Source organism: Acyrthosiphon pisum, chromosome A3, assembly GCF_005508785.2.
Source record: "Acyrthosiphon pisum isolate AL4f chromosome A3, pea_aphid_22Mar2018_4r6ur, whole genome shotgun sequence".
NCBI classification, from domain to species: Eukaryota; Metazoa; Arthropoda; class Insecta; order Hemiptera; family Aphididae; genus Acyrthosiphon; species Acyrthosiphon pisum.
The window spans coordinates 19,072,959-19,096,131 of NC_042496.1; the positions used below are offsets into that span (position 1 = coordinate 19,072,959).

Genomic DNA, 23,173 nt, shown 5'->3' on the forward strand with positions numbered 1-23,173 from the left:
CCCCCCCCACCCCCCCTATTTGCGCCACTGAATATCATATATAGTAGCATTATTATTTTGTTTTAGAAATGTGTAGAATTATTTTGTACGAAATGTTTAAAAATGATTTGTTCTCTTTGTCATTTATTGCATCATAAGAAACATAATTTTAAAGTTCTTTCCACAATGGCCACCGAAACCAAGGCAGAATTCCAAACATTACTAATTAAAATAAGGTATGATGAAAAGAATTATTATAAAAAATGTTTAATATTAAGTAATTCTATTAACCCTTTGACTGGTATGGACATACTATTATGTACTTTAATTTATAACATAAAATACACTGATTCAACTTAATGATTATACCGACAAATACAAAAACAACAAAATTAATTTAAGGGGGTTCCAGTCGGTCGTGTTTTAGGGAAATACATGTAGGCAATTTAACATGATGACATTAAAATTACTTGTAAGTGCAAAGTAAATGGAAATTAGTATGTGTGAGCTTAATCTGTATAGTTTTCGGTCAATATGTATAAATGTCCTGAATTATAACAGTAGGCCTGCATAATACTGCATATTTATATTCGCCATCAATTAACTTACATACACGCAGGCATTGACAATGATATCAAATTAGATAAACTTTTTTCAATTTAAAAAAAGTGGTTTTTAGGCAAAACTAAAGGAATTTCCTTTTTTAAAACTGATTTTCATTTATTACCAAGTTTCCTAGATTTTGGTCTAGGTGATTTTGAATACCTAATTTTTTCAACTGTGATATCCATGAATATGCTTTTAGAAATATGCTATTTTTGTATTTATATTATTCATTATAATTAGAATAAAAAAAATTTGGTCAAACATAGTTAACTTGTTAATCATTCATAAAATTTTCCATTTTAATTTTCTTAAGAATTATACTCATTCTAAATTATTATTTTAAGTGATTACCAAAATTAATTTGCTAGGAGTTGTGTTTGATTTATTAGATTACCTTAATCGTAAATATTCAAATGAATATAATTTTTGTTTTTATCTCAAAACATTTCTAATGCAACTAAATTTATCATTTGGAAATATTAAAAAAAATAATTAAAAAACAGATATTAATTGAGTAGAGATGGGTTAGGTTGAGATGGGTAAATAAAAATGTAAAATTGGAAAGGCTAATAGTTTTTTTTAAGTATTAAAACTAAATGTTTGCAGCAAAGATAACAATAATTTAAAATGTCAGATGCGAACATTTGATGAAAATATCGAGAAATTAATGTCTGAGAAGAAGGAAATTAATGACAAAATTGATAAAAGTATCATTGTGTAAGTTATAAACTATGTAAATGAAATCAAAACTACTTATTTAGTTATTTATTGTCTCTTTGCAGATTACATAAAGAAATTGATAAACGCTCATGTGAACTAAAAAAAATACTTGAAACAAATATTACAAATGCAGTTAATAGTATTAATATAAATAAAGAGGTTCTTAATGATTTTAAAAAAGAAAATGAATATTATCATAGTTTAACAAGCTCTGTTATCAATCATAATAAAACATTTGAATACATTAAACTTTCAAAGTATGTTAAATTTAAGTTAAATATATAATTTAGACATGTAAATTAATAAAGTTAATCTATTTTAGAATTTTCACGGATAAAATGGCCATGACTAGTAGCCAAATCCAAGACATACCTAAAAAAATAGCAAATTGTGAAGCTAAATTGATATACAATGATGAACACTCTATGAAAAAATGCGTAGAATGTAAGTTAGTAGCGTCTAGCAAACAAAATGAGGGAATAATAAGGGAATATATATATTTATTTTTTTAGCAATTCAAGGAATGGAAAATATTATTTCATCATCAACTGTTAATTTATCGGCATTCAAAAACAGTGTACTCTAATGGGGAGTTGTCTGAGCTCTTGAAAATGATATAAGAATTTAAAATATTACAAAAATAAGTTTTTTTTTATAATGTCACATTCTATTACTAATTTATTAATTATTATTTTATTTTTGAGCGTATACTGGTTTTTAAGATTCAAACTTAAAAGCATTTTTTTTTTTTTTTTTTTTAATATTATGTATAAAATGTTATGGCGTTGTTTTATTTAGAAAGCATGAATTAGCATGGTAATGATATTTAACTTTAGCTATCAGGTTTATGATTATCTATTTAAGGTTTATAATAAAAAGTTCAACATTGTATATTAAGCGCATGACATTTAAATAGTAAATTTATTAAATGGTTTTTATTTATCTCCCAATATAAGATTCTAGGTTCCAGTGACTATACAACTATATAACATTTTATTTATTATTACCATTTATCATGTATTATTATTATTAGCAATGGTAAAGAGAGAGTTGTTATATTGTATATCATATAATATTGTTACTACTGTTTTGGCCTGGCCCATTTAAAACATTATCTTAATCAAAGACATGTTTCCATGCTTAAAATAAAAAACAATCTGGTTTGAATTTTAACATCTGTAAGAAAAGAAAATGTATACATTTTTTGGTGCATTGCTTATTTTTAAATAGATATAATATAATCGTTAAAAAAATATATTAGTATTACAAAATATGTAACATTGAATTTACAATTTTTTGAAGTCTGCTTTTTAGAATTTACACGATTATTATTTAATTATTTATATACAATTCCTTAATAGGTCTTATATAGAAAAGAACACTGTTCATAAAATATTTTATGATAAAATATGTACACATTTTTATACAGAAAATAATCAATTAGATAATTTTTAATAATATTAAGTCTTTTTAGAATTTTTTTTGGTTTTTTTGGGTGTGCAATATTTAGCCTCCATTCTAGCAAAAAAATTATCCATTTGTTGTTCACGTTCAGCTGATCGCTTTTTAATAGCTAACATTAAATCATTAGAATTATTTTTTTCCTTATTTTGTACTTCTATTGTGCACTGAGCTTCTTCTCTTTTAGCCTAAAATTAAAAAAAAAAATACATCAAACTAGGAATAATAATTTTTAATATTATAGTTGACTCACTTTTGCTAATCTTTTTCTTTTTTTTGAAGGAGGTTCATTGCTAAATGCTTTAAATCTTGGTAAATCTTCCTCTTCAATGATTTTCCCTAAAACCTCACGAAGACGATCTTCCTCATACACAGAACTAAATGGAACCATGTTTATAATAAATTCCATATCTCCTTTCCCTGCTAAATATCCTTTTTTAAGATCTCTTTTTTCATCATCAGAACCTAAAATAAATTGAATGACATTTAAAATAACATTAAATGATACTTTTTAAAAATATATACCTTTATACTTTAATTCATAATCTCTGATTTCGTTGTCAGTAATTTTTCTAAAAATTGAACTCCAATAGGTTTCCCAAGGGAAATCTTCTGTAGCAGAGTTGGGGTCAATATCATCACCAACACATCCTACAAAAAAAAAAATTGTTACCAACTGGAATAATTTGTACATTAAATTAACTTTAGATATAGGTAGTACCACTAACTAGGGTGTGGATTTATATATAAATATATATTTTTATTAGAAACGTTCACAATTTAAATCATCTTATTAATATTATGCCAATTTTATTTTACATATTTTTACACACTTCACCAATTTGTAAATATTTTGAAACATATTTTGGAATATCATCATTCATACATTTTTAGATTTTGCATTAGTGAACAAAACGGCAATATATTATAAAATAAACACAATCATCCAATAACATCAGTATATTTTTAGTCTTGTATTAAATAATGTTTATTTATGACTGATAATAGGTTCTTTACTGATGGCGATAGCAATTGGGTTTTAGTAAGTGCTTGGCTTTAATTCTACACAAATTTAATGGGGAAATACCAACTATGATGCAAAAACTTGAATCAATAGAAAAAATTAAAATTCATTACGAAAAAAATAGGGAGTTATCTAATAAAAGAGAATGGATCTTTTACGTTTATTCACTACCATTATACTTATACCACATCAGTGATGCCCCTGTTGCTTGGTGCGCTGCGTTCTGACAAAAAAATCGAAAATATCCCTTCATTTGTTATCCAACACCAACTCAAGTTGGTCTTAGGGTAACCGACGTATATACACTCTTAATAATGACATTAATTTTATAACGACGATTCTATTATACTATACTTACATATTATATTTGTATTTTAATTACATATAAATTAATTTCTTTGTACTGACTAATTAATGATTCCATTATGTTAGAATTAATATATAATAGTACCCGTAATAGGAAAATATCAAAATAAGAATTTAGTTCATATTACAAAATAGATTTGAGTTGGAAGACTTGAGTTGAGAGTACACTTACAATTTAAGTGGGAAAAATATTATTTATTTGGGGAGTAGATATATTTAAACTACGAAGAATTTAAATAGTTATTAAGTAGGTAATTGATTAATAATAATTTATAACAATAACAAAAGAATAAAAAATGGAAATATATATAATAATCACTAACGATTATAAATTAATAATTTAATGAGCAAATAAAGTTAAGTGTAATATAAAATGTAAACACTACAATCCATAACTTACCAGCATCATCATAAAGCTTTCTCTTGTCAGCATCATTTAGCAGTGCATGAATTCGACTGATAACTTTAAATTTTTCAGTAGCTTCAGTTTTTTCGTTTTCAGTTACTTTGTCAGGATGGTATTTCATTGACAAAACATAATACGCTTTACGAACTACAACAAACCACAACAATCAATAAATATAGGTAGTTAAAATATTTATCCATCTACGTTTAGCTGTAAGTTTGTAATTACACTCAACACAGGAGCACAATCAGGCCCGTCGCTAGTGCAGTAGGTCACAAACGAGACATACATGTGTCGCTTTTAGGAGGGCGTACAGTTTTAAAGGACTCGAAGGCGGCAAAATTAAATAAATATCAGTAGAATGGTATTAAATTGTTCCCTTTAGGGCAATAAGGCGGAAAATATCCAACGACGGGCCTAAAGCACAATATCTAACCTTCTTTATCTGTAGCATCCTTTCTCGTATTCAACACTTCGTATAGATTGTCAGTGTTGAAATATTTACGGCAAAGTTCTAATAACGTGGTCATGTTGAAATCGTGAATACAATTAAAAAACTATAAATTATAGAATATCAAGCGATATTGATAGGTAACTAACTTGTATCGAACGCGTGTATATCCACTAAAACAATAATAAAATGATCGAATTGACAAACGTAAAGATATAAATCAAAAAATTTGAAATTTCAACTTAACGTTAATTCAAAAGTAAATAAGTAAACAACGAAATACGAAACGTTGAAGCCTGATGAGTTGCCGAGTAGGATGATGAATGACTATTACTTATTACTCAAATTATACTCTTTTTTTTTTTTTTTTATAGGATTGAATGATGATTAAATGGATTGAAATGGCGGGTAAAATTGTTAAGTAACATATGTTTATTGTCTGTATTTACTGAAAAAGCGTTTCATGATTTCCTCCATGATGACAAATTGACAAAATAACATAATAATATGTGTTCGGTATACCTCTTACCAAGTATATGTTCAGATATACAGTGTACAATATTCAGAAGTCTGAAATATTTTGATAATAACCGGCCGTGTTGCCGTGATGATGATGCCGATGCTGGTAGTTGGTGTCGTTACGATTTAATTTTTATTATAATATTCAGCGTGCACTTTGATTTTTGGATTTTAATTGTCCGTGGTAAAAGTTTGTTTTAATTATTTGTCTGTGGTTTCAACTTATGTTTTGAATTATTTCCATTATTTGAATATCTTTACAATATGACACTTTGATTTTCAGTTCTTTAGTTTAACTTAATTCTAAGAGCAACATCAAAATGAGTACACACGTTAAAGGATCATGTGTTGATGTTTTGGTACGAACAGTATAATTTAGTGTAAAAATAAAGTTTTTATATTATTATGTTATTATAATTTTTTTATAGGATTTTAAGTGTTCGGCATTCTGCAATCTTCGAGTTTTCAATGAAGGACACCAATTTGACACTTCTACTGCCATGGTCATCAGTTCTAATCGATTTGGAATAACTGTTGTTGCTTCTCCCAATCAGCTTTGCAGTACGATATATAATTTTCTTTTTATAGAATTAAATTAAAAAAATGTATTGAATTTTAGATGCAATTGGTTATACAATATATTATTTTTATAGTAGAATACATAAAATTCATAGTACCTACCTTATCATCTTTAATTTTTGTGATTTATTTATTATTAGAAGTTTATTTTAAATTTATAGTATTGTTGTTATTTAAGTATTACTTATAAATAATATCTGAATGTAAGTGAGTAGATCAATTTAAAAATTCAACTTTTCATTTTTAATCACATTTTATAATTCTAATTTTTATATAACCAATATCTTAGGTTTCACAACTTTTTTTAATTTAGTAACAACTTACCATAAATATATTATTATTTATGTTGGTGTAGAATAGTATTTAAAGGCTATATTGAACCAGAAATCTAAATTAAAATTTCCCAATTACCTAGGTATTTTTTATGAAATGGAAATTATATATTTTTTTATACCATTACCTACTTTTGCATTTAAATTTAAATTCTACTGATGATATTTTATATAGTCATTTATAAAAACATTTATATGTTATCTAAACTATTGACAAACCATTATTACTTTTTAAATTTACCTAACCATGTAATTTTTGTTTTATTTTGATAATTGCCCGTATGAGTAAAACTGAATATTTCAACTGTCAAAATACATTAATTGAATTTAATATTAACGCCAAGTTAAATTTTAAGTTGATTTATTTATTGGTTTACTAAAATTTAATGGATCAATCATTTTCAAAGGACTAACTATTGTTTCATTAAATGTTTAGTGTTTATTTAAGAAACTTGGCCTAAGAGTTGTATTATTTTTATGAATATTTAAATATATATTTAAATTTTGTTTAGTCATTTCAATGAAACATGTTCGTCATCTAGTTGGTGATTTTGGTGTTGAAAAAAATACAATGACAAATTTTTTAAGACGTGAAATAGAATTAGATTATACCCCGAACTTTTTAGACCTTAGTTGTGATGAAGCATATATAGCAGTTGCAGGAATTTCAAATTCAAAAACCTCAATAACTATTTACAATTTTGAGGATTTAATTTCAAAAGTAAAATATAATAATTATTATTATATTATTATTACTATTATCATCATAATCATAATCAAAACTTAATTTCAGAATTGCATTTCTCCGTTAGCATTTGTTGAGCTTACAGCTATTCAGGAATCACATGTAATAGACATGTCATGGAATCCAGGTGTTCAAAATTCTTTGGCATGCTGTTTGTCCGATGGATCCTTGCATATTATAGAGTTGAAAGATGGTGGAATGTATAATGTTGTCAGTTTACCACCACAATCGAGTACACTGTATGTAAATTGACAGACTGTATTAAGCTTATTTTATTTATTTCATTATAAAAATATATTTTCTAGATGTTTGAGTTGGAGCCCTAAAGGAAAACAAATAATAATTGGCAGTTCTAATGGGTCTTTAACACAGTATAAACCTGAACTCAAAGCTATGAAGCAGTATTTACCACCAACCGATGTAACGGGAAATGTAAAACCTATTAAAATAAAATGGATATCAAATTTTCAATTTGCAGTTGTTTACGATTTTGTGGATAACACAGATAATCAATTAAGTAAGTTGCTATATCTTGTTTAAAATGTTTTAATCTTTATTTATATTCTATAGATCTTTACATTCTCAACACACCAAAAAATGCACCATTGGAATTTATTAACTTTGAACAATATGTTGTAATGAATTCTGAACAGTATAGATTAAATCAATATTATACAATATTTCAACAGAATTGGTAAATTATACTTAAAAATGTAGTTCTATATTTTGACATAATTTATTAATTTGTTTTTTAGGAATCTTCTATTTGTAGCTTCTTCAAATTGTACAGAAATTGGTGTTATGGGAATAAATAATGAAAACCAATGGCAATGTTGGGTGTTAGAAACAAGACCAGAGTTACCATACAGACTTGATAAACAAGTGTATCCTTTAGGAATGTCATTAGATCTTTCTTCTCAAATGCGAATAAAACAATGTAAATATATTTTTTCTATTTTATTTTTAAATAATCTTATTAAAATGAAAACTGTTACAGTATCTAAATCAAATGAAGAAATATTTCTTGAACCAATGCCAGTATTATGTGTATTATCAAGTGATGGCATATTATTTATGTATCATATTGAAAATCAGTTAACTGACTACAAAAATATTTGTAAACCACCTACAGAAATATCAGATAATATAGTCTCTCAGTTATTTACTACCAATTCTAAAATAGTAAGCATATATTATGATTATTAAATATTTTAATATATTATAATTTTTTTAATTACCTAGGTATAACTACTTTAATTTTGAAATCAAGTGACGTCTTAATCGCCACACAATCCATATTTTAAATATTTCTCCTTTAGCATCTAGGTATAAACATTTTAACATCAAGTTAATCATTCAGGGGAAATACTATTTTTTCTCTCTCTAGGTCATGTCTAATATAAACAAACCGCATTCACACAAAATCATTCATGTTTTTAAATAATCTTGAGTAAAATTACCCATTAAAAAAGAAATATTGAGATATATATTGGTGAGAGTTTGACATTTTGATTTGTTTAAATATTGTCTACCACCAATTTATTATTCAATTAAATTAAAAAAAATTAAAGTTAAATAATAAAAATATAAAGCTGATACATCAAAACTTCAAAAATGTTTTTTTCAATAATTGTTTGATGTGTGTTTTTACTCTAAGACAATTGAAAAATTATAAATAAATGTTTTTTCGTGAATGTGTTTCATCTATGTGGTCCGTAGGTCTGAAATAAAAAACAAATATTGTGCTGACATCATCTATTTGTTCAAATAAAGTTTATGTTACTAATTACTTGTATCCTTAACTATCAACATTTTTCATGAGGAGAAAAAACTATTGATTAACACTTGATTTCCAAATTTTTTATAACACAAAAGAAAACAAATTTCCAAATTAATTATAATGGCAATTAATAATAACTGAATATTGAATCCTACTTGTTTAATCATTTTTTTTTAATTGTATAATATCAGACTTGTTTGAATTTAAATTATTAAATAGTAATCATTAGTATACATTAACATACCAACATAATATATAATATTTTCTGCTATTAAGTATTATTATTATGTTCTTTGTAATTTATTTTATAAAAAACTGTTTGGCGTATAGGTTGCAATATAATATGTTAAAATATTAGTAAAGTGCCTAATTAAAAAAAAAAAATTGTGTATGTTAGTTTTGATATTAGAGTGAATTTTACCTATTATCAAAGTTTTAGGTAAGAACATTATCTGTGCTTAAGATTCGACGATTTTTCAATTTATAATTTTCAATCAAAAAATGGGTATGTGAAATATTACAAATTATAAATTCTCATATCTTGCTTGAAAATTACTTTATCTTAAGCATAGATAATGTTCTTACCTAAAAGTTTGATGATATGTCAATTCACTCTAATATCAAAACTAACAGCACACTATTGAAACTAGTGAATGAAAATTTACTGCCGTACATGTGTAAAACGGGGACAACAAATGCACGGGTAGCGTACTCTTAACATATTATATTATGATTTATATTTAAGATAATATATTAATATAATATTATTCAATTGACAGATGTTTTTTTTTTTTTTTATTATTATTATTTAAACTTATGTAAACTGTATGCTAATTCAAATGTATACAATTTTAAACACATAGAATTTGTATTAAGAATATTACATGTTAATTGCATACAATTTGTTTTAGTTATTTTACTTATAAATGGTTTCTAAATGTTCAGAAATAAATTATAAATTTTTTTTTATAGAATAATATTGAAGAAATTGAACAAAATGTGGCTGAAATAGTAGAAACAATAGATGTTGTGTAAGTAAATAGCTAACTATGTTATATTTTAATTTTGCAAAGATTTATTTCAATAAAATAGTTTACAATATAAACAATTCATTTTAGATATCAACGTCTACAATGAAGAAGCGCGTAACTCAATTTTCTGAATTTTTTTTATTCTGTTTTTCTGGATGCCCAACGAAGCTAATTGTGGTATAAATCAACCAAAATTATTATATACAATAAGATTGAGTTACTGCCGTCTTCGTTGGAAATTTAAAAATAAAGTGTTAAATTGAGTTACGTCTGTCTTTGTTGAGGATCCATTGTGTATATTATTAATTTTAAGTTATATATAAGATGAACTTATTAAAACCATTCTATGGTTTTTTGTGGAGTTTGGTTAAAATGTTTGAAGTTTCAAAAAATCAATTCAAAATGAATTATAACTAAAACTTTGAAATTCTAAAATTAATCCAAACTTTAAAATAATATGATGATGTAAGAGTGAAACGGAGGGAACTTTAAAGGAAATTTGAGATAATAATAAAATATGCACAGACTTATGACAAAAGTTGTAACTTCAGTCTAAAAATATAAAATTAATACAAAGAAAAATAGGATATACAGATGCCCCAGTTTAAAACTGCAACAACTCAAAATATTGGTTTATTGGGTATAATGTGTTTTCTATATTGTTTTTTTATGTAACATAATGTAAATTATAATATTGAAAATACTCTTTCGTAGTCAATAATATATCTATATCTTATTGCGTTCTTGAACTGAAATCTATAAGATAGTGTACAAAACTCGGATTTGTTATATCTCAAGTTGTTGCAATTTTTAACTGGAGCATCAATATTATCATGTAATGACAATTTTACAAAACTAAAAACAAATTAAATTCATTATTTTGTTTAATTATGAAATACATTAGAAACCTATCATATAGCATTGTGCCTTATCTGGTTTTTTTATTTGTTGTACTTCAACTTAAACTATTATTTGTATTGGTCTCCTATAATTTCACATTAATTGACAATTGTAATGTTTTTTATGCAGTGATGAAAAAGCCAGAGGAGATCATAATGAATCGGTGCTTGCAAGCTATTTAGAAACATCAACTACTTCACAAGTTGAACAACCACAATGTATGTAAAATATGTAATTTTTTTTTATCATGATTATTCTATATCTGTATATGTGATTAATGATAATCATTCATTTTATAAATTACTATTAGTGGATACACCAACAATTTCAGTAGTCAAACCAAATGTTTCCGAAGTGTATACTGAAACTGTTACACCTGTACAAAATACTCTAAATCAAACAAATCCTGATAAAAATACTTCAACAGATGAAACTATAAGTCAAGTTATGTTAAAAGAATTGTTGGAAGATGTACAAATTTTCCAATTACAATTAGAGGATATCTTGAAATTATCATTAAATACTAGTAAGCTTAAGGTAAGAAAAATCTCATCTAAATATCTAATATAATATTATTTTTATTGAAGTGTCCATTTTTCAATAATACTAATAGATCGGCAATGAAAAAGATAAAGAAGTACTTATGAAAAAATGGACATCATTGGACTCGTTTTTCAAAGAATTGAACGAAACCAATCGCTCACAGTGGGTGGAAAGTAAAGCTCTTCAAAAAGCAGTGTTAGATTCTATTGCTTGGGTCGAAGACTCAAAATCTCGTATATTCTTTTTAAAAAATCCAAAGTAATGAATTAAAAAAAAAATTTGCATATTTTTCCAAGTTAAATTAATATTATTAATTTTCTGTTTAGATTTAAATGTCTATTGAGAAATGATAGCGATGAACCATTTAGTAAAACACTTTTTGACAATATAGAACGTACATTATACTACATTGAAACTCAATTAACACATGTTGATGATCAATTGAAAGCTAGATATGATAGTTATAATCCAAATAATAAGTAAGTTCTAGCTTTTATTAACTTGGGTAATTTAAACATCCTTTATTATTTTATAATTTTAGGGAGTTGAAAATACCTTGTTTGGAAACTATATATAAATCATTGGTCGTAAATACAAATATAGTGAATAAACTAAAGGAAAAAATTAATTTTCTATATAATACAGTAGAAGAAATGAAATATAGAACATTTAAAAAATTGTCGTTAGCACCTGATGTTGTGCAAAATACTTCTAAATTAAACGAGTCTCGGTTAGTAAATGCTTACTTTTATAATTTTCATAATCTAATATAATATGATATTTTTATTTTATAAATTTATTCTTTAGTGATGTTGGCTTATCAAAACTTTCAGAACAGTTATTAAAAATTACTTTAGACAAAGACGGAGTGTCTGCTATTAACTCATATAATGTTGCAAAAAAGTACTCTGTATTGTCGGCAAATCAAAGAGCTCTTTCAGATTCCAAAGTTAATAAACTTCAAGAATGGTTGAAAGATTTTAAAACAAGGCGCACAAAAATAACTAGATCTCAATATGCAAATATAGATCTTAGTAGACCTGTGTGTAGCACACCTTTAAAACCGGTATCAAAACCAAAAATGCATGAAAAAAAAAATGATTGCATACCTTTTGTGACAAAAGATAGTTTTGTGTCTAATTTACCACAACCGTCTACATTATTGAGCAAAAACTATAATGCTAATGAACAGAATGTCACAAATAATAATTTACAATCAACATCGCAGCTTGATTTGACACAATTCCAAAAGCCTTTAATAATACCAACCACACAACAAATAAATGGAGTAACCCCAATAACTGTAGCTACTTTTACTCCAGGAATTTCATTGGGGTCTAAACCTTTGCTTACAAATACTGTCTGGAATCCAATGGATAATTCATCAACTCCTAAGCCAGTTGCACCGAATGATTTCTCAAATAAATTTGATTATAAGGCTTTCACTAAAGACCCAATTGTTTTTAGCTCTGTCAATCCATTGTTTGCTAATAATGTGACTAGTACTGCAGTTTCTACTAAAGATCCTGTAGATTTTAGTTTAAAATCATTAACGGCTACGCCTATAAATTTCAGTAGTTCTAGTAATTTGGTGTCCAATAAGTCTACTTTAGATATTATTTCAGGAACAACAGAAGCAAAAGAAAAAATGCCATTTAATTTTTCCCAAGTATCTACAGCAAAATCAGAAACAACTGTACAAAAATCTACCGGTACTGTGAACTTTGATTTTGCTGATTCTATTAAAAATAAAATGGACAAACCAAATGATAAACCGTTAAGTTTTGAAACACCAAAACCCTCAGAATCTTCAAGTATATTTTCTGGATTTGGTGCTGAAATTATATCAAAGAATAAACAAGAAACAGTTCCAGAAAAAGATGCAACATTTACTACATTTAAGTTTAGTTCAAAACCAACAAACCCGGATACAGCATCATTTTCAACATTCAGTTTTAACACATCCAAAGATAGTGTTTTAAAAACTACAGAATCAGAAACCAAATCCTCTTTTACTTCCTTACCAACTACCACAGTGACAGCGTCGTTTAATTTTTCAAACCCACCAAAAACAGTTCCTATAGTTAGTGAGCCATTAGAATCCTCCACAGTATCGTCCAGCTTTGGAACTGTTAAAACTGCACTTGATTTTAGTGCTATATCAACAACTGTAGAAAGCAGTGTTACTGAAACCACTTCCCAAGTCTCTGAAAGTCCAACTCCTATTATATCTGAACCAATTACTCCAGAAAATGAAGAGTCTCCGAAATTTCCTGTTACTTCAAGCAGTTCACAAATTTTTGAAATCCCAACAACAAATATTTCAATGTTTGGTATGCCAAACAACTCAACAAGTACTACAAGTATTTTTGGAAATTCAACTATCACAACAAGCCAAGCATCAATTTTCAGCACTCCCACAAACAAAACTAGTGCTCCTTCAATTTTCAGTACACCTACAATTACAGATAGTGCCCCTTCAATTTTTAATACGCCTACAAATACAACTTGTGCCCCTTCAATTTTCAGTACTCCTACGAGTACTTCTATTGCTCCTTCCATTTTTGGTGCTACTACGAGTACAACTAATGTTTCTTCAATATTTGGATCACCAAGCAATACAAGTATGGCACCTTCAATTTTTGGTGCCTCGTCTACTACAACCTCATCATCAATCTTTGGAAACCCAATTAAAAGTACTCCGTCTATATTTGGTACACCATCTACAACTACCGTGTCTTCTATGTTTGGATCGGTTACAACAACAAATACTACAAGTGGTTTTGGATCTCCAGCTCAGACAACAACGTTTGGTGCTCCTGTTACAACAACAAATACTACAAGTGGTTTTGGATCTCCAGCTCAGACAACAACGTTTGGTGCTCCTGTTACAACAACTTCTTCAATATTTGGTAATCCAGCTGCTCCTGCTACAACAAGTTCTTCAATATTTGGTAATCCCGCCAACCCTGCTACAACAAGTTCTTCAATATTTGGTAATCCATCTGCTCCTGCATCATCCGGTTCAATATTCGGTTCAGCATCCACAAACACGTCATCTGTTTTTGGAGCGCCAGTTACAACTAGTACAACATCGTCTATTTTTGGGTCTCCTTCAACAACAGCTGCATCTAGTGGATTATTCGGATCAGTAGCTGCTGCAGCTAACCAATCATCATTTGGTCAACCTTCATTAGGATTTAGTTCTCCTGGATCAGCATTTGGCAATATGTCTCTTTTTGGCCAATCAGCATGTAATCCATCTCAACCAGCAAATAGCTTTGCCCCAGCTGCCAATCCTTTTGCTGTTAACAAAACTCCTTCAAGTACACCATCATTGTTTTCTAACCAAAAATCAGTATTTGGCCAACCAGCTGCAAGGTAAATACAAGTTACAGGACTTATACATATATTAAATGTTATTTTTTTTTTTTAACTTGAATCCAGACCACCAATATATTTTATAATTTTATGCTCCAGTTACATAGCCTTAAATTTTAACATTACCTGTTAACCAACATAGTAATTTTATTTGTTCCAGTACACCCAATACAGGTTTCGGAGTACCAAATTCTGGATTTGGTGCTACTGCCAGTACTGGATTTGGTAGTCCTGCTATGGTTGGTCAATCAAATAATTTAGGTTTTGGATCTCCGCCCATGTTTGGTAGTATGGGTATGTATATAATATTGATTGTTAAATATTTTATTCTGCTATTCAATTATTATTTCAATTTAATTTTTAGGAACTACTTATGAAAAATCATCGGGTTTTAATCAAACACCTGTGTTTGGAGGAGCTGCAACCTTTGGATCAACAGCTCCAACATTTGGACAAAACGGTACTATAAATTCAAACTAATAACTTGCACTATAGTGTACTAATCAATATCTTTGGTGAACACAATATTATATACATGGTGATATTTTACGTGGTATTACAGCATAGTGGCAAACTTTTTGCACTTTTTTACCTCTAACCCCCATGTGACATAATTTATTGAATATTATTTGTTAATTGAAACTACCTCAAGGTCTTTGTCAATGCTTATCACAAATGAGTAGTAGGGAGACCATTTGATCTATTTATCTATGTATATATCACTACCGGGTGATTCTTTTATCATTGAACACTCATTATTACAAAAAGTGTAGATTTTTTTGAAAATAGTTTTTTTTACATATTTTCAAGTAGCTTATAAAACAACGTTTTTCTTATAAAAATTATATTTTTAAATATTTTTTATCCTTATAATTTTTTAAGTTTTTTAGATTTTTGAATGACAACATTAGGTTTTAATTTTATATTCCAAAGCAGAATATTTTTCTTAGTATTTTGATACATGAAAATCGAATTTGGGGCGAGTAGTTTATGAGTTATAAATATTTAAAGTTAAGATGAGCGGAGAAGTGAACAAACATTTCGCGGGATAACCCCGTATCACTCCACTATATATATTTGGTATAAGAAATAATTTAGTATTAGGCCATTTGATTTAATCAGAATCAATTAATGATTGTATTGGATTTTATTTTCAAGGAAATAGATAACTATTGAATTTGATTATGATTGATTTGTAAAATTGTTAGTGTTAATTTATTATTATTGTTAAACAACTAACTACAGAATCCAAAATTTATTTTAGTTTATTGAGAATTTTTCATTTTCATTAACTTTGTAATAAATTGTTAAAATAGCTGGGAATTTTGGATTTGGTTCAGCTGCTCAACAACCATCGACTGCATTTGCTTCTCTTGCGACTCAAAACACATCCCCAAGCTTTGGTAATATAGCGCAAAATCAAAACACTGGTTTTGTGTCTCCGACCACTCCAGGATTTGGTCAACCACAACAAACAAGCCCATTTAAACCCCAAGGAGCTACATTTGGGTAAATAATTTTTTTTCTATCATCTTACCATTTAAAAATACCAACTAAGTTGATAAAATAAATATTCATTTTTTTTAATGACTTCGTATAAATAAATTTATAAACTGGTTTATCTGTCACAAAGTATAAATAAATATACATAAATAATAAATATTATATCCATGTTAAATTTGTTTTAGGGGAACTTCATTTAGTTCTTGGCGCTAAGGATAAAAATCTAACACCAACAATGAACAATATCCTAACTTTTCAATTATTTTATATATATTCTAATAAAACATATGTTAAATTTATTATATCCAAAGTTGTAATTATTTTGTACACATTTGTTGAAAAATAAAATTCATGTTTATTTATATAATACACTACTAAATTGTTGTATCATTTTTCATTTATTACTTTTCATAACTTGTCAGTATTGTTTTGTAATTAGTTTGTAGATAGGTATTTAATTACTTTAATTAATATTGGAATATTGAATACTTTATTTATAAGAGTGCCTAGTTAAAATTTAATAAAGGTATTTGTACGAGGGTATTTACTATTTAGGATACTTTTTAGATAGTGACTGGAGTCTGTGTTTTCAACTTTTGGTTATTTCCCATTTCTGCACATAAATATAACAGTGGTATAGTGTGAGACTTGGTGACCCTAGGTTCTATAAGATAATTCAAATACTGATTGTTAAATAGCGATTCTAAGAGCCACTGGTTAAGGTTATTGTAGGGCTGATGTTTCGATGAACTTTGCATGGTTTTCCGAAGTTTACTCTTCGATGCTCGTAGTGTCACAAATTTGTTTTATAAATACTATTAAAAAAAAAACAAAAATACACTTGTAATATATTTTTTTAATATATTTAAAGTAATTTTTATAGTGCATTTAATAAAGATATAAATAGAAACATTTTTATTAATTTTTAACTCAAAATAATAATTGAAATTTTAAGAAAAATGATTGTAGGTTTACTTTTTTTTTTTAATTTGCACCAACCAAAACTTGAACCTTGTTGTACACTATCAAGTTTTTTCGTCAGAGCAAACATTTTTTAATGGCAATAATTTAAAAAAGCAGGTAAGTGGATGTCGCTCTGCTGTACAGTAGGTTACAAGTGGGTCATTGTATAATGGTTGTATTAGACTTGAATGCAATGATATAATATTGTATAAGAAAAACGATTCTGAGCGGAGACGGTTTGTCAGTCTGGATATTTTATATTTATGTTATTTATGTTATTATTTATTTTATCATGTGAGTTGAATTAATATTAAAATATAATTTTTATTCGTTTCTAAGGTGATATACAAAGCGTTTATTCGTAATTTTCCGGTGGTTTTTCCCGTGGCATTAAATAACTATTGAGAAAATCGAAAAATGACCTCTCTAAAGTACCATCTTGATCCAATTTTCTAAAAGATAAGGTACTATATGTTGAAATCGAAACACTCCTTCTGGAAGAAATTTTGTATACAGGATATAAAAATAAAAAAAAATAAAATAAACACCATTGTAAAAACAATAGCTTCCTCGCTCCGCTCAGAATCTAAAAAACTAAAAAATGGTGGACAAGTTGGTGTTGCTCTGCTATACATTAGAATACAAAAAGTCAGTGTAATGGATGGTATTAAATTTTAATTCAATGATATAATATCAATGCATAAGAAAAACGATTCTGAGCAAAGACGATCAAGTCAGCCTGTGATATTACTAAGTATATTTGATGATATAATTGTGAATAAAGTAATTTAAGTATATATCACGGACTAAGATAGAATTCTATCTTAGTCCGTGGTATATATAAAGATACCTAACCTATTTAAGTGAAACATTTACTTAAATTTTGAATCCTTAGGTATAAAAGTTGAACATTTTATGAATTTTTAACTACCTATACAAAGTAATAATTAAATTTTAAATTTGATAATTTTGTCAAAATTCGAAATTTAACTGCTTATTAAAAATAATTGTGCATTAAAGTTTATATTTTTACGAAATTCGTAAAAAGTTTCATATTGTTTTGGAGGTAATAATTCGTAAATGCTTAAATTTAATATAAGATATTAAAATATCAATTAAACCTCAATATTAATGTTATTTTTACTAGAAAAAAAAAATGAATCATAAAACTATTACGTAACACGTTGTACAACTTTTACAAGTCGTTAAACTTATAAGTTATAACTCAACAAAAAACGGAGCCCCAGATGATGCATAAACATAATATTATGCATGACAAAATAGCTCTATTTTGTCATGATATTATGTATGCTTATACAATATCTGTGGACAAAGCTTAATTTACCCGGGAATCGGGATTTGATAAAACGATAAGACCTGACTTAACTGATAAGAGTGATCCTCCGAGTGATTTCGCGCCGAAATATTCTCGACGCATGCGCAAACGGCGTCCGGGCACATTTTACATGGATATTTTATAGAAACCTGAAGCACCGGGTCTCTAGTCCGTAGCCAAACTCGCCCAAAGTTTATGCCGAATAATAATCATCAAAATATTATTATAAGTTAACCGCTTGGTCTTGTCCTCGTGTAAGTTTGTCTCTAAACGTAGCTAATAAAATCCTTTGTTATATTTAATACATGTTTATGAATATATTGCATTAGGATCATGATGTCTGCTTTTACAACTCCTCGCAAGTCTCTTCGGTTACGTAAAAATGAACCGTCTCCGTTTTTAATAAATCGAAAACGTGAATTATTCCCCGTGGATAACTGGGATGAAGACAGCCATGACATTATTCCTCTACAATCATCTCCAGAAGTGTATGATCCTGGCCTTGATTCTCCGGATTCATCATTTAACATGAACTGCACTCCAATCACCGAATTAAGTCCCTCTATGAGTGATAAATTTGAAAAACTTATGTCGGGATCAAAGAATGGACACGAATGCTCAGCAACAATTGTTATCGAGGAAACTCCAAATTCCAGACGAATTAAAAATGTTAACACAACACCGTTTGAATCAGAGACTAACAAAGCAGCTAAAACTCCTTCAAAGAAAAGCTTTAGTTTAAATAATAAGACTGTATTAGGAGTAAAAACGTTAAACTTTTATGGAAGTAATCAAGTAAGAAATTTAAATGAATTGCTAATAATTAAATAGATCAATGTATTATTTAATATATTATATATACCTACCTATATTTTAATTACGAATTTGACGCAATATTATTTGCATTATTCACAAATTAATCTTTTATAATTTTTGTACTTGTTTATTAATAGATATCATTGGAAGATCTTCGTGTTAAAAGATTTACTCGCTTAAATTATAATCCAAAGGTAAAAGCTAAATTGTTTAAAGATTCAAAATCAACAAGTAAGAAAAGACCAAGATCAACCAGTCAAGAACAAAAATCCAAGATAAATTTGTTTCCTGGTATTACGTTGCCATTAAAAAAGAAACCTACAGTTAAAAAACCATTCATCAAAACTGAATTATGTGAAGAAAAAGATAATTTAATTGAAAACAATGAAGTAGTTAAGAAAAACAATTTTGATTTTTCTAAACCATCTTCCTCAAAAAATGTCTGGATAGAATATATTAAGCAGGAAAAACCCGAACGTATAAAAGTTGAGGATTCTGATAACAGGAAATTTTTCAAATCAAAAGTAATTCATAATGATACACCAAACAGGTAAGGACTTTTTTTTTTACATAATACTATTTATTAAATAAAATAGTTTCATTTGAAATATTTTTAATTTCTCTTGCAGAAAAGATAATAGCTTTAACTTTAAAGTTGTAAACTGGGGTGATGAAAATAGGATGAGCACTGTTGATCAACCTGATTTTAATAATACAGAAATACTTGATGATGGTGCAATCGAACAAATTGGACAAGAAGTTAATGAACTAATAGAATTGTTAGATGATGAAGATGATGATGACAATTCAACAGCTGTACGTTACCCTGGTCTTGCATCAAATTCTACAAAAAGAAATCATGAAGATCGAGATGGTATAAAATTATTCATAATAAATATCAAACTTAAATTGTAATTGAATACATTCATTAAAATATAAAAATACCAAAAAGAAATGCGTATAAAATTTGAGATCATTCTTTTTTATAGAATAGAATTTTAACATTTATATCTCATTCAAATATAATTTTAATTATTATAAATTATTGTTTAGACGAAGATTCAAGTATAGGGCTGGATTCAAAACGTTTAAAGTCGGATGCACAAAGTCACAACCATATTAATTTAAGAAGTCAAATGCCAGATTTGATTAGAGATGCTTATGCTATTGATGAAACTTATCATTCAGATTATTCATCACAAAAAGAGTAAGTCAAAAATTAATCATAATTAATTTACAATTTTTTTTTTTTATGAAATATAGATTATATAATTTAACGAAGGTCGCATCTATTTGTGTAAATCATTAAATAAAATTGTATATAAAATTATTTTTTAGGGTGTCAAACACATTTGAATTTAATAATATGGTCTTAGAAGAATTAACAGATACTTCAAATGATGCTTCTGTAATTTTAAACGAATCACCACAAACAAAGTTGTTCCCTATTTTTACCAATCAAACACCTTCACCTAGTCATGTAGCTTGGTAATTGTTATTCATTTTTTTAACATAAATTATTAATTATAATCTTTAAAAATACATTTATATTATTTATTCTAGTGAAAAACCTACAGCAAGAAGAATAAAAAGAATTATTGATGCTACTCAATATCAAATTGATGCAGGTCAAAAGAAATTTGGTGGTTTTTTGTGCAAACAATGTGGCCTTTATTATTCAAGAGGTGAACCAGAAGATGAAGCGGAACATGATAAATACCATGTAGCCAAGGATATTTTTAAGTATAATGTATGTGGATTAAAATAAATTGTTTCGTTTTATAATTCTAACTTAATATTTTTATTTTAGAGCTTTAAAAATGAAAAAGTACTTTATCAAGACACTAATGAACGTATTGTTGTTATATCTGGCTCAGATCCTTTAAAAGCATGCACTAAAGCTTTAGAAGTTATATCATTTGTTGATGTAGAACTTGGCTTTAACACACAAAATTCTATTTTACCTGCGACTAAAAAGGTATTTCTTAGTTTTTCTTGCAATAGATTAGTTTGCATAATTAAATGACATTTTAATAAGATTGACATTTAATATTCCAGGTTTATTTGTATATAAAAGACAAACAAGTGATTGGATGCCTAGTAGTAGAACTGATATCTGAAGCTTATCGTAACTTAGAAACTGAAACAGAAGACATGGTTATTGTTTCTGAAGAATCATATCCTGTAAAAGTAGGTGTTAACCGTATATGGACAAAATGGGACTGTCGTAATAATGGAATTGCTTCAAAACTCCTAGACTGTTTCCGGTAAGATTTATAATACTTATCATTTATTGCGACTACCTACACTCTGTTCAAAATGAGATCGTACTTCAGTGGCTATCAGTTTTCATCTCCATCGGTCAAACACATTGTCATTCACTCCCTCATCAGTCCAGTGCTTTGGAACGGAACTCTGCCCATGCACAAAAATTGGCCTCCGAGGTACAATCTTATTTTGAACAGTGTATGCCATAATGTTCCAGTAAACTCAATTATATGTTATTGTGACTGCCACAAGTTAACACTGGGTTATATTATTTTAAGACAATTTTGTTATTTTCTTGGTAAAATAATATAAACGTAGGTCTGCTCAACAAAACTTAAATCATCAAGTATATAATAGCGATGTACCACAGCCATTAAACCATTTCCCTAAAACTTGGGTTCCCAAACTTTTTTGGCTTGCAGCGCCCTATTTAAGCCAATGTGTTATTAGGGCGCACTTCCCCAAGTCATATCATGACTAGTCATAAAAAATAGAAAAATTAAATAAATATCAGTATAATTTGTAATGAAAATATTTAATTAATTTAATTTATACATTTTTATTCTACATCTGAATCAGATACTTTGGAGATATAATGTGAAATACTATAAGAAAATAAAAAATAGGCACATATGCGTGTTGCATGGAATTGGTTTGATTCTATGGCTCATTTATAGCTTTATTATGCAAAGTTTTGTAAAGGAAAGACATACAACTTGTATTATTTGTCTCTAGATTACAAAATTGTCTTAAAATTATATAACATGTGGTAGTTGCAATACCAGATTCAAGTTAAAAATGGAAAATCTAGAGCATTTTTTATGTTGATTAATTATTTAATACTAATAAGTAATATTAATTATTTTAGTAAAAACTATGCCTATGGTCATATATTGACAATTCATGAAATAGCATTTACAGTACCCACACGTGCCGGAAAACAATTCATTAAAAAGTACACTAACAAAAGTGATTATTTTGTCTATACTGGGTGGTAATTATGAGTTTTCATTCCTACCAATAATATTTAAAAAATAATTTTTTACTATTTATAATTTTTTTTTTATTGTTGTGATTAGATTAAGTCCTAGTTCTTATGAAATTTTAATATTTAATATTGACCAAGTTTTTGACACTTGAAACTTATTTAATTACTAGATCATTTGATTCTTTTCAAATTCACTAGTTTCATGTTTTCATAACTTAATGACAATTAAAATTCTATTTTTATACTTATCTAATTATAATATTATAAAAAATGTTCATAAATGCATCTCATAATCAAGATAATTTCAAAATACTTAAGAACTGTATTAAATTATTATTATATTAAACTATTTGAATCAAATAAGTTTCTACTTTCAGATTCATAAAAGAGTTTAATATTCATTTTTGAATTGTTAATATGCAAATGTAGTCCCTTATGTGAGCAATTTGTATAGTTTATTTACTTAACTAGGAATA

General features: G+C 27.3%; 4 protein-coding genes across 5 annotated transcripts; 3 read left to right on the plus strand and 1 right to left on the minus strand.

Annotated features, from left to right (window-relative positions):
- Positions 1 to 43: 43 nt before the first annotated feature.
- LOC115034494 lies at positions 44 to 2,472 on the plus strand. Its single transcript, XM_029491694.1, has 5 exons — positions 44 to 215; positions 1,192 to 1,302; positions 1,368 to 1,562; positions 1,628 to 1,749; positions 1,818 to 2,472. The coding sequence occupies exons 1-5, from the start codon at positions 103 to 105 to the stop codon at positions 1,889 to 1,891; spliced, it is 615 nt and encodes a 204-aa protein (XP_029347554.1). The 5' UTR covers positions 44 to 102; the 3' UTR covers positions 1,892 to 2,472.
- On the minus strand, positions 2,221 to 5,361 carry LOC100158686 (dnaJ homolog subfamily C member 9). The gene is made up of 5 exons (XM_001943564.5): positions 4,999 to 5,361; positions 4,557 to 4,709; positions 3,292 to 3,417; positions 3,020 to 3,231; positions 2,221 to 2,954 (listed from the first exon to the last, which is right to left on the minus strand). Exons 1-5 carry the CDS (start codon positions 5,090 to 5,092, stop codon positions 2,766 to 2,768), a joined length of 774 nt encoding a protein of 257 aa, XP_001943599.2. The 5' UTR covers positions 5,093 to 5,361; the 3' UTR covers positions 2,221 to 2,765.
- Positions 5,362 to 5,535: 174 nt separating this feature from the next.
- Positions 5,536 to 16,557, plus strand: LOC100160772 (nuclear pore complex protein Nup214). Of its 2 annotated transcripts, none has more exons than XM_016805061.2 (20): positions 5,536 to 5,891; positions 5,961 to 6,093; positions 6,956 to 7,164; positions 7,237 to 7,427; positions 7,494 to 7,705; positions 7,759 to 7,882; positions 7,944 to 8,125; positions 8,186 to 8,370; positions 9,941 to 9,999; positions 11,029 to 11,117; positions 11,210 to 11,436; positions 11,513 to 11,700; positions 11,769 to 11,921; positions 11,984 to 12,172; positions 12,250 to 14,222; positions 14,289 to 14,823; positions 14,984 to 15,117; positions 15,188 to 15,283; positions 16,140 to 16,332; positions 16,512 to 16,557. In XM_016805061.2, the coding sequence occupies exons 1-20, from the start codon at positions 5,853 to 5,855 to the stop codon at positions 16,537 to 16,539; spliced, it is 5,139 nt and encodes a 1,712-aa protein (XP_016660550.1). In that variant the 5' UTR covers positions 5,536 to 5,852; the 3' UTR covers positions 16,540 to 16,557. The 2 variants fall into 2 exon arrangements, with proteins under 2 accessions (XP_016660550.1, XP_008183683.1); XM_008185461.3 differs by having other exon boundaries at positions 5,542 to 5,716; positions 5,816 to 5,891; positions 12,250 to 14,823.
- Positions 16,558 to 18,541: 1,984 nt separating this feature from the next.
- LOC100162802 (N-acetyltransferase ESCO2) lies at positions 18,542 to 23,166 on the plus strand. Its single transcript, XM_001943458.5, has 10 exons — positions 18,542 to 18,879; positions 18,955 to 19,420; positions 19,579 to 19,991; positions 20,071 to 20,315; positions 20,495 to 20,648; positions 20,780 to 20,929; positions 21,005 to 21,191; positions 21,252 to 21,419; positions 21,500 to 21,708; positions 22,578 to 23,166. Exons 2-10 carry the CDS (start codon positions 18,959 to 18,961, stop codon positions 22,705 to 22,707), a joined length of 2,118 nt encoding a protein of 705 aa, XP_001943493.2. The 5' UTR covers positions 18,542 to 18,879; positions 18,955 to 18,958; the 3' UTR covers positions 22,708 to 23,166.
- The last annotated feature ends 7 nt before the right edge of the window (positions 23,167 to 23,173 follow it).

Bases quoted from the DNA above. Each gene is read 5' to 3' on its own strand.
- LOC100162802 (XM_001943458.5), top strand. From the start codon at position 18,959: ATGATGTCTGCTTTTACAACTCCTCGCAAGTCTCTTCGGTTACGTAAA. The intron at 19,992-20,070 runs GTAAGGACTTTT...TTTCTCTTGCAG, and splicing joins CATAATGATACACCAAACAG to AAAAGATAATAGCTTTAACT. The intron at 21,709-22,577 runs GTAAGATTTATA...TAATTATTTTAG, and splicing joins AAACTCCTAGACTGTTTCCG to TAAAAACTATGCCTATGGTC.
- LOC100160772 (XM_008185461.3), top strand. From the start codon at position 5,853: ATGAGTACACACGTTAAAGGATCATGTGTTGATGTTTTG. The intron at 10,000-11,028 runs GTAAGTAAATAG...TTTTTTATGCAG, and splicing joins GTAGAAACAATAGATGTTGT to TGATGAAAAAGCCAGAGGAG. The intron at 14,824-14,983 runs GTAAATACAAGT...TATTTGTTCCAG, and splicing joins TTTGGCCAACCAGCTGCAAG to TACACCCAATACAGGTTTCG.
- LOC100158686 (XM_001943564.5), bottom strand. From the start codon at position 5,092: ATGACCACGTTATTAGAACTTTGCCGTAAATATTTCAACACTGACAAT. The intron at 4,710-4,998 runs GTTAGATATTGT...GGTTTGTTGTAG, and splicing joins GGATGCTACAGATAAAGAAG to TTCGTAAAGCGTATTATGTT. The intron at 3,232-3,291 runs GTATATATTTTT...AATTTATTTTAG, and splicing joins TTATGAATTAAAGTATAAAG to GTTCTGATGATGAAAAAAGA.
- LOC115034494 (XM_029491694.1), top strand. From the start codon at position 103: ATGATTTGTTCTCTTTGTCATTTATTGCATCATAAGAAACATAATTTT. The intron at 1,303-1,367 runs GTAAGTTATAAA...GTCTCTTTGCAG, and splicing joins ATTGATAAAAGTATCATTGT to ATTACATAAAGAAATTGATA. The intron at 1,563-1,627 runs GTATGTTAAATT...AATCTATTTTAG, and splicing joins GAATACATTAAACTTTCAAA to AATTTTCACGGATAAAATGG.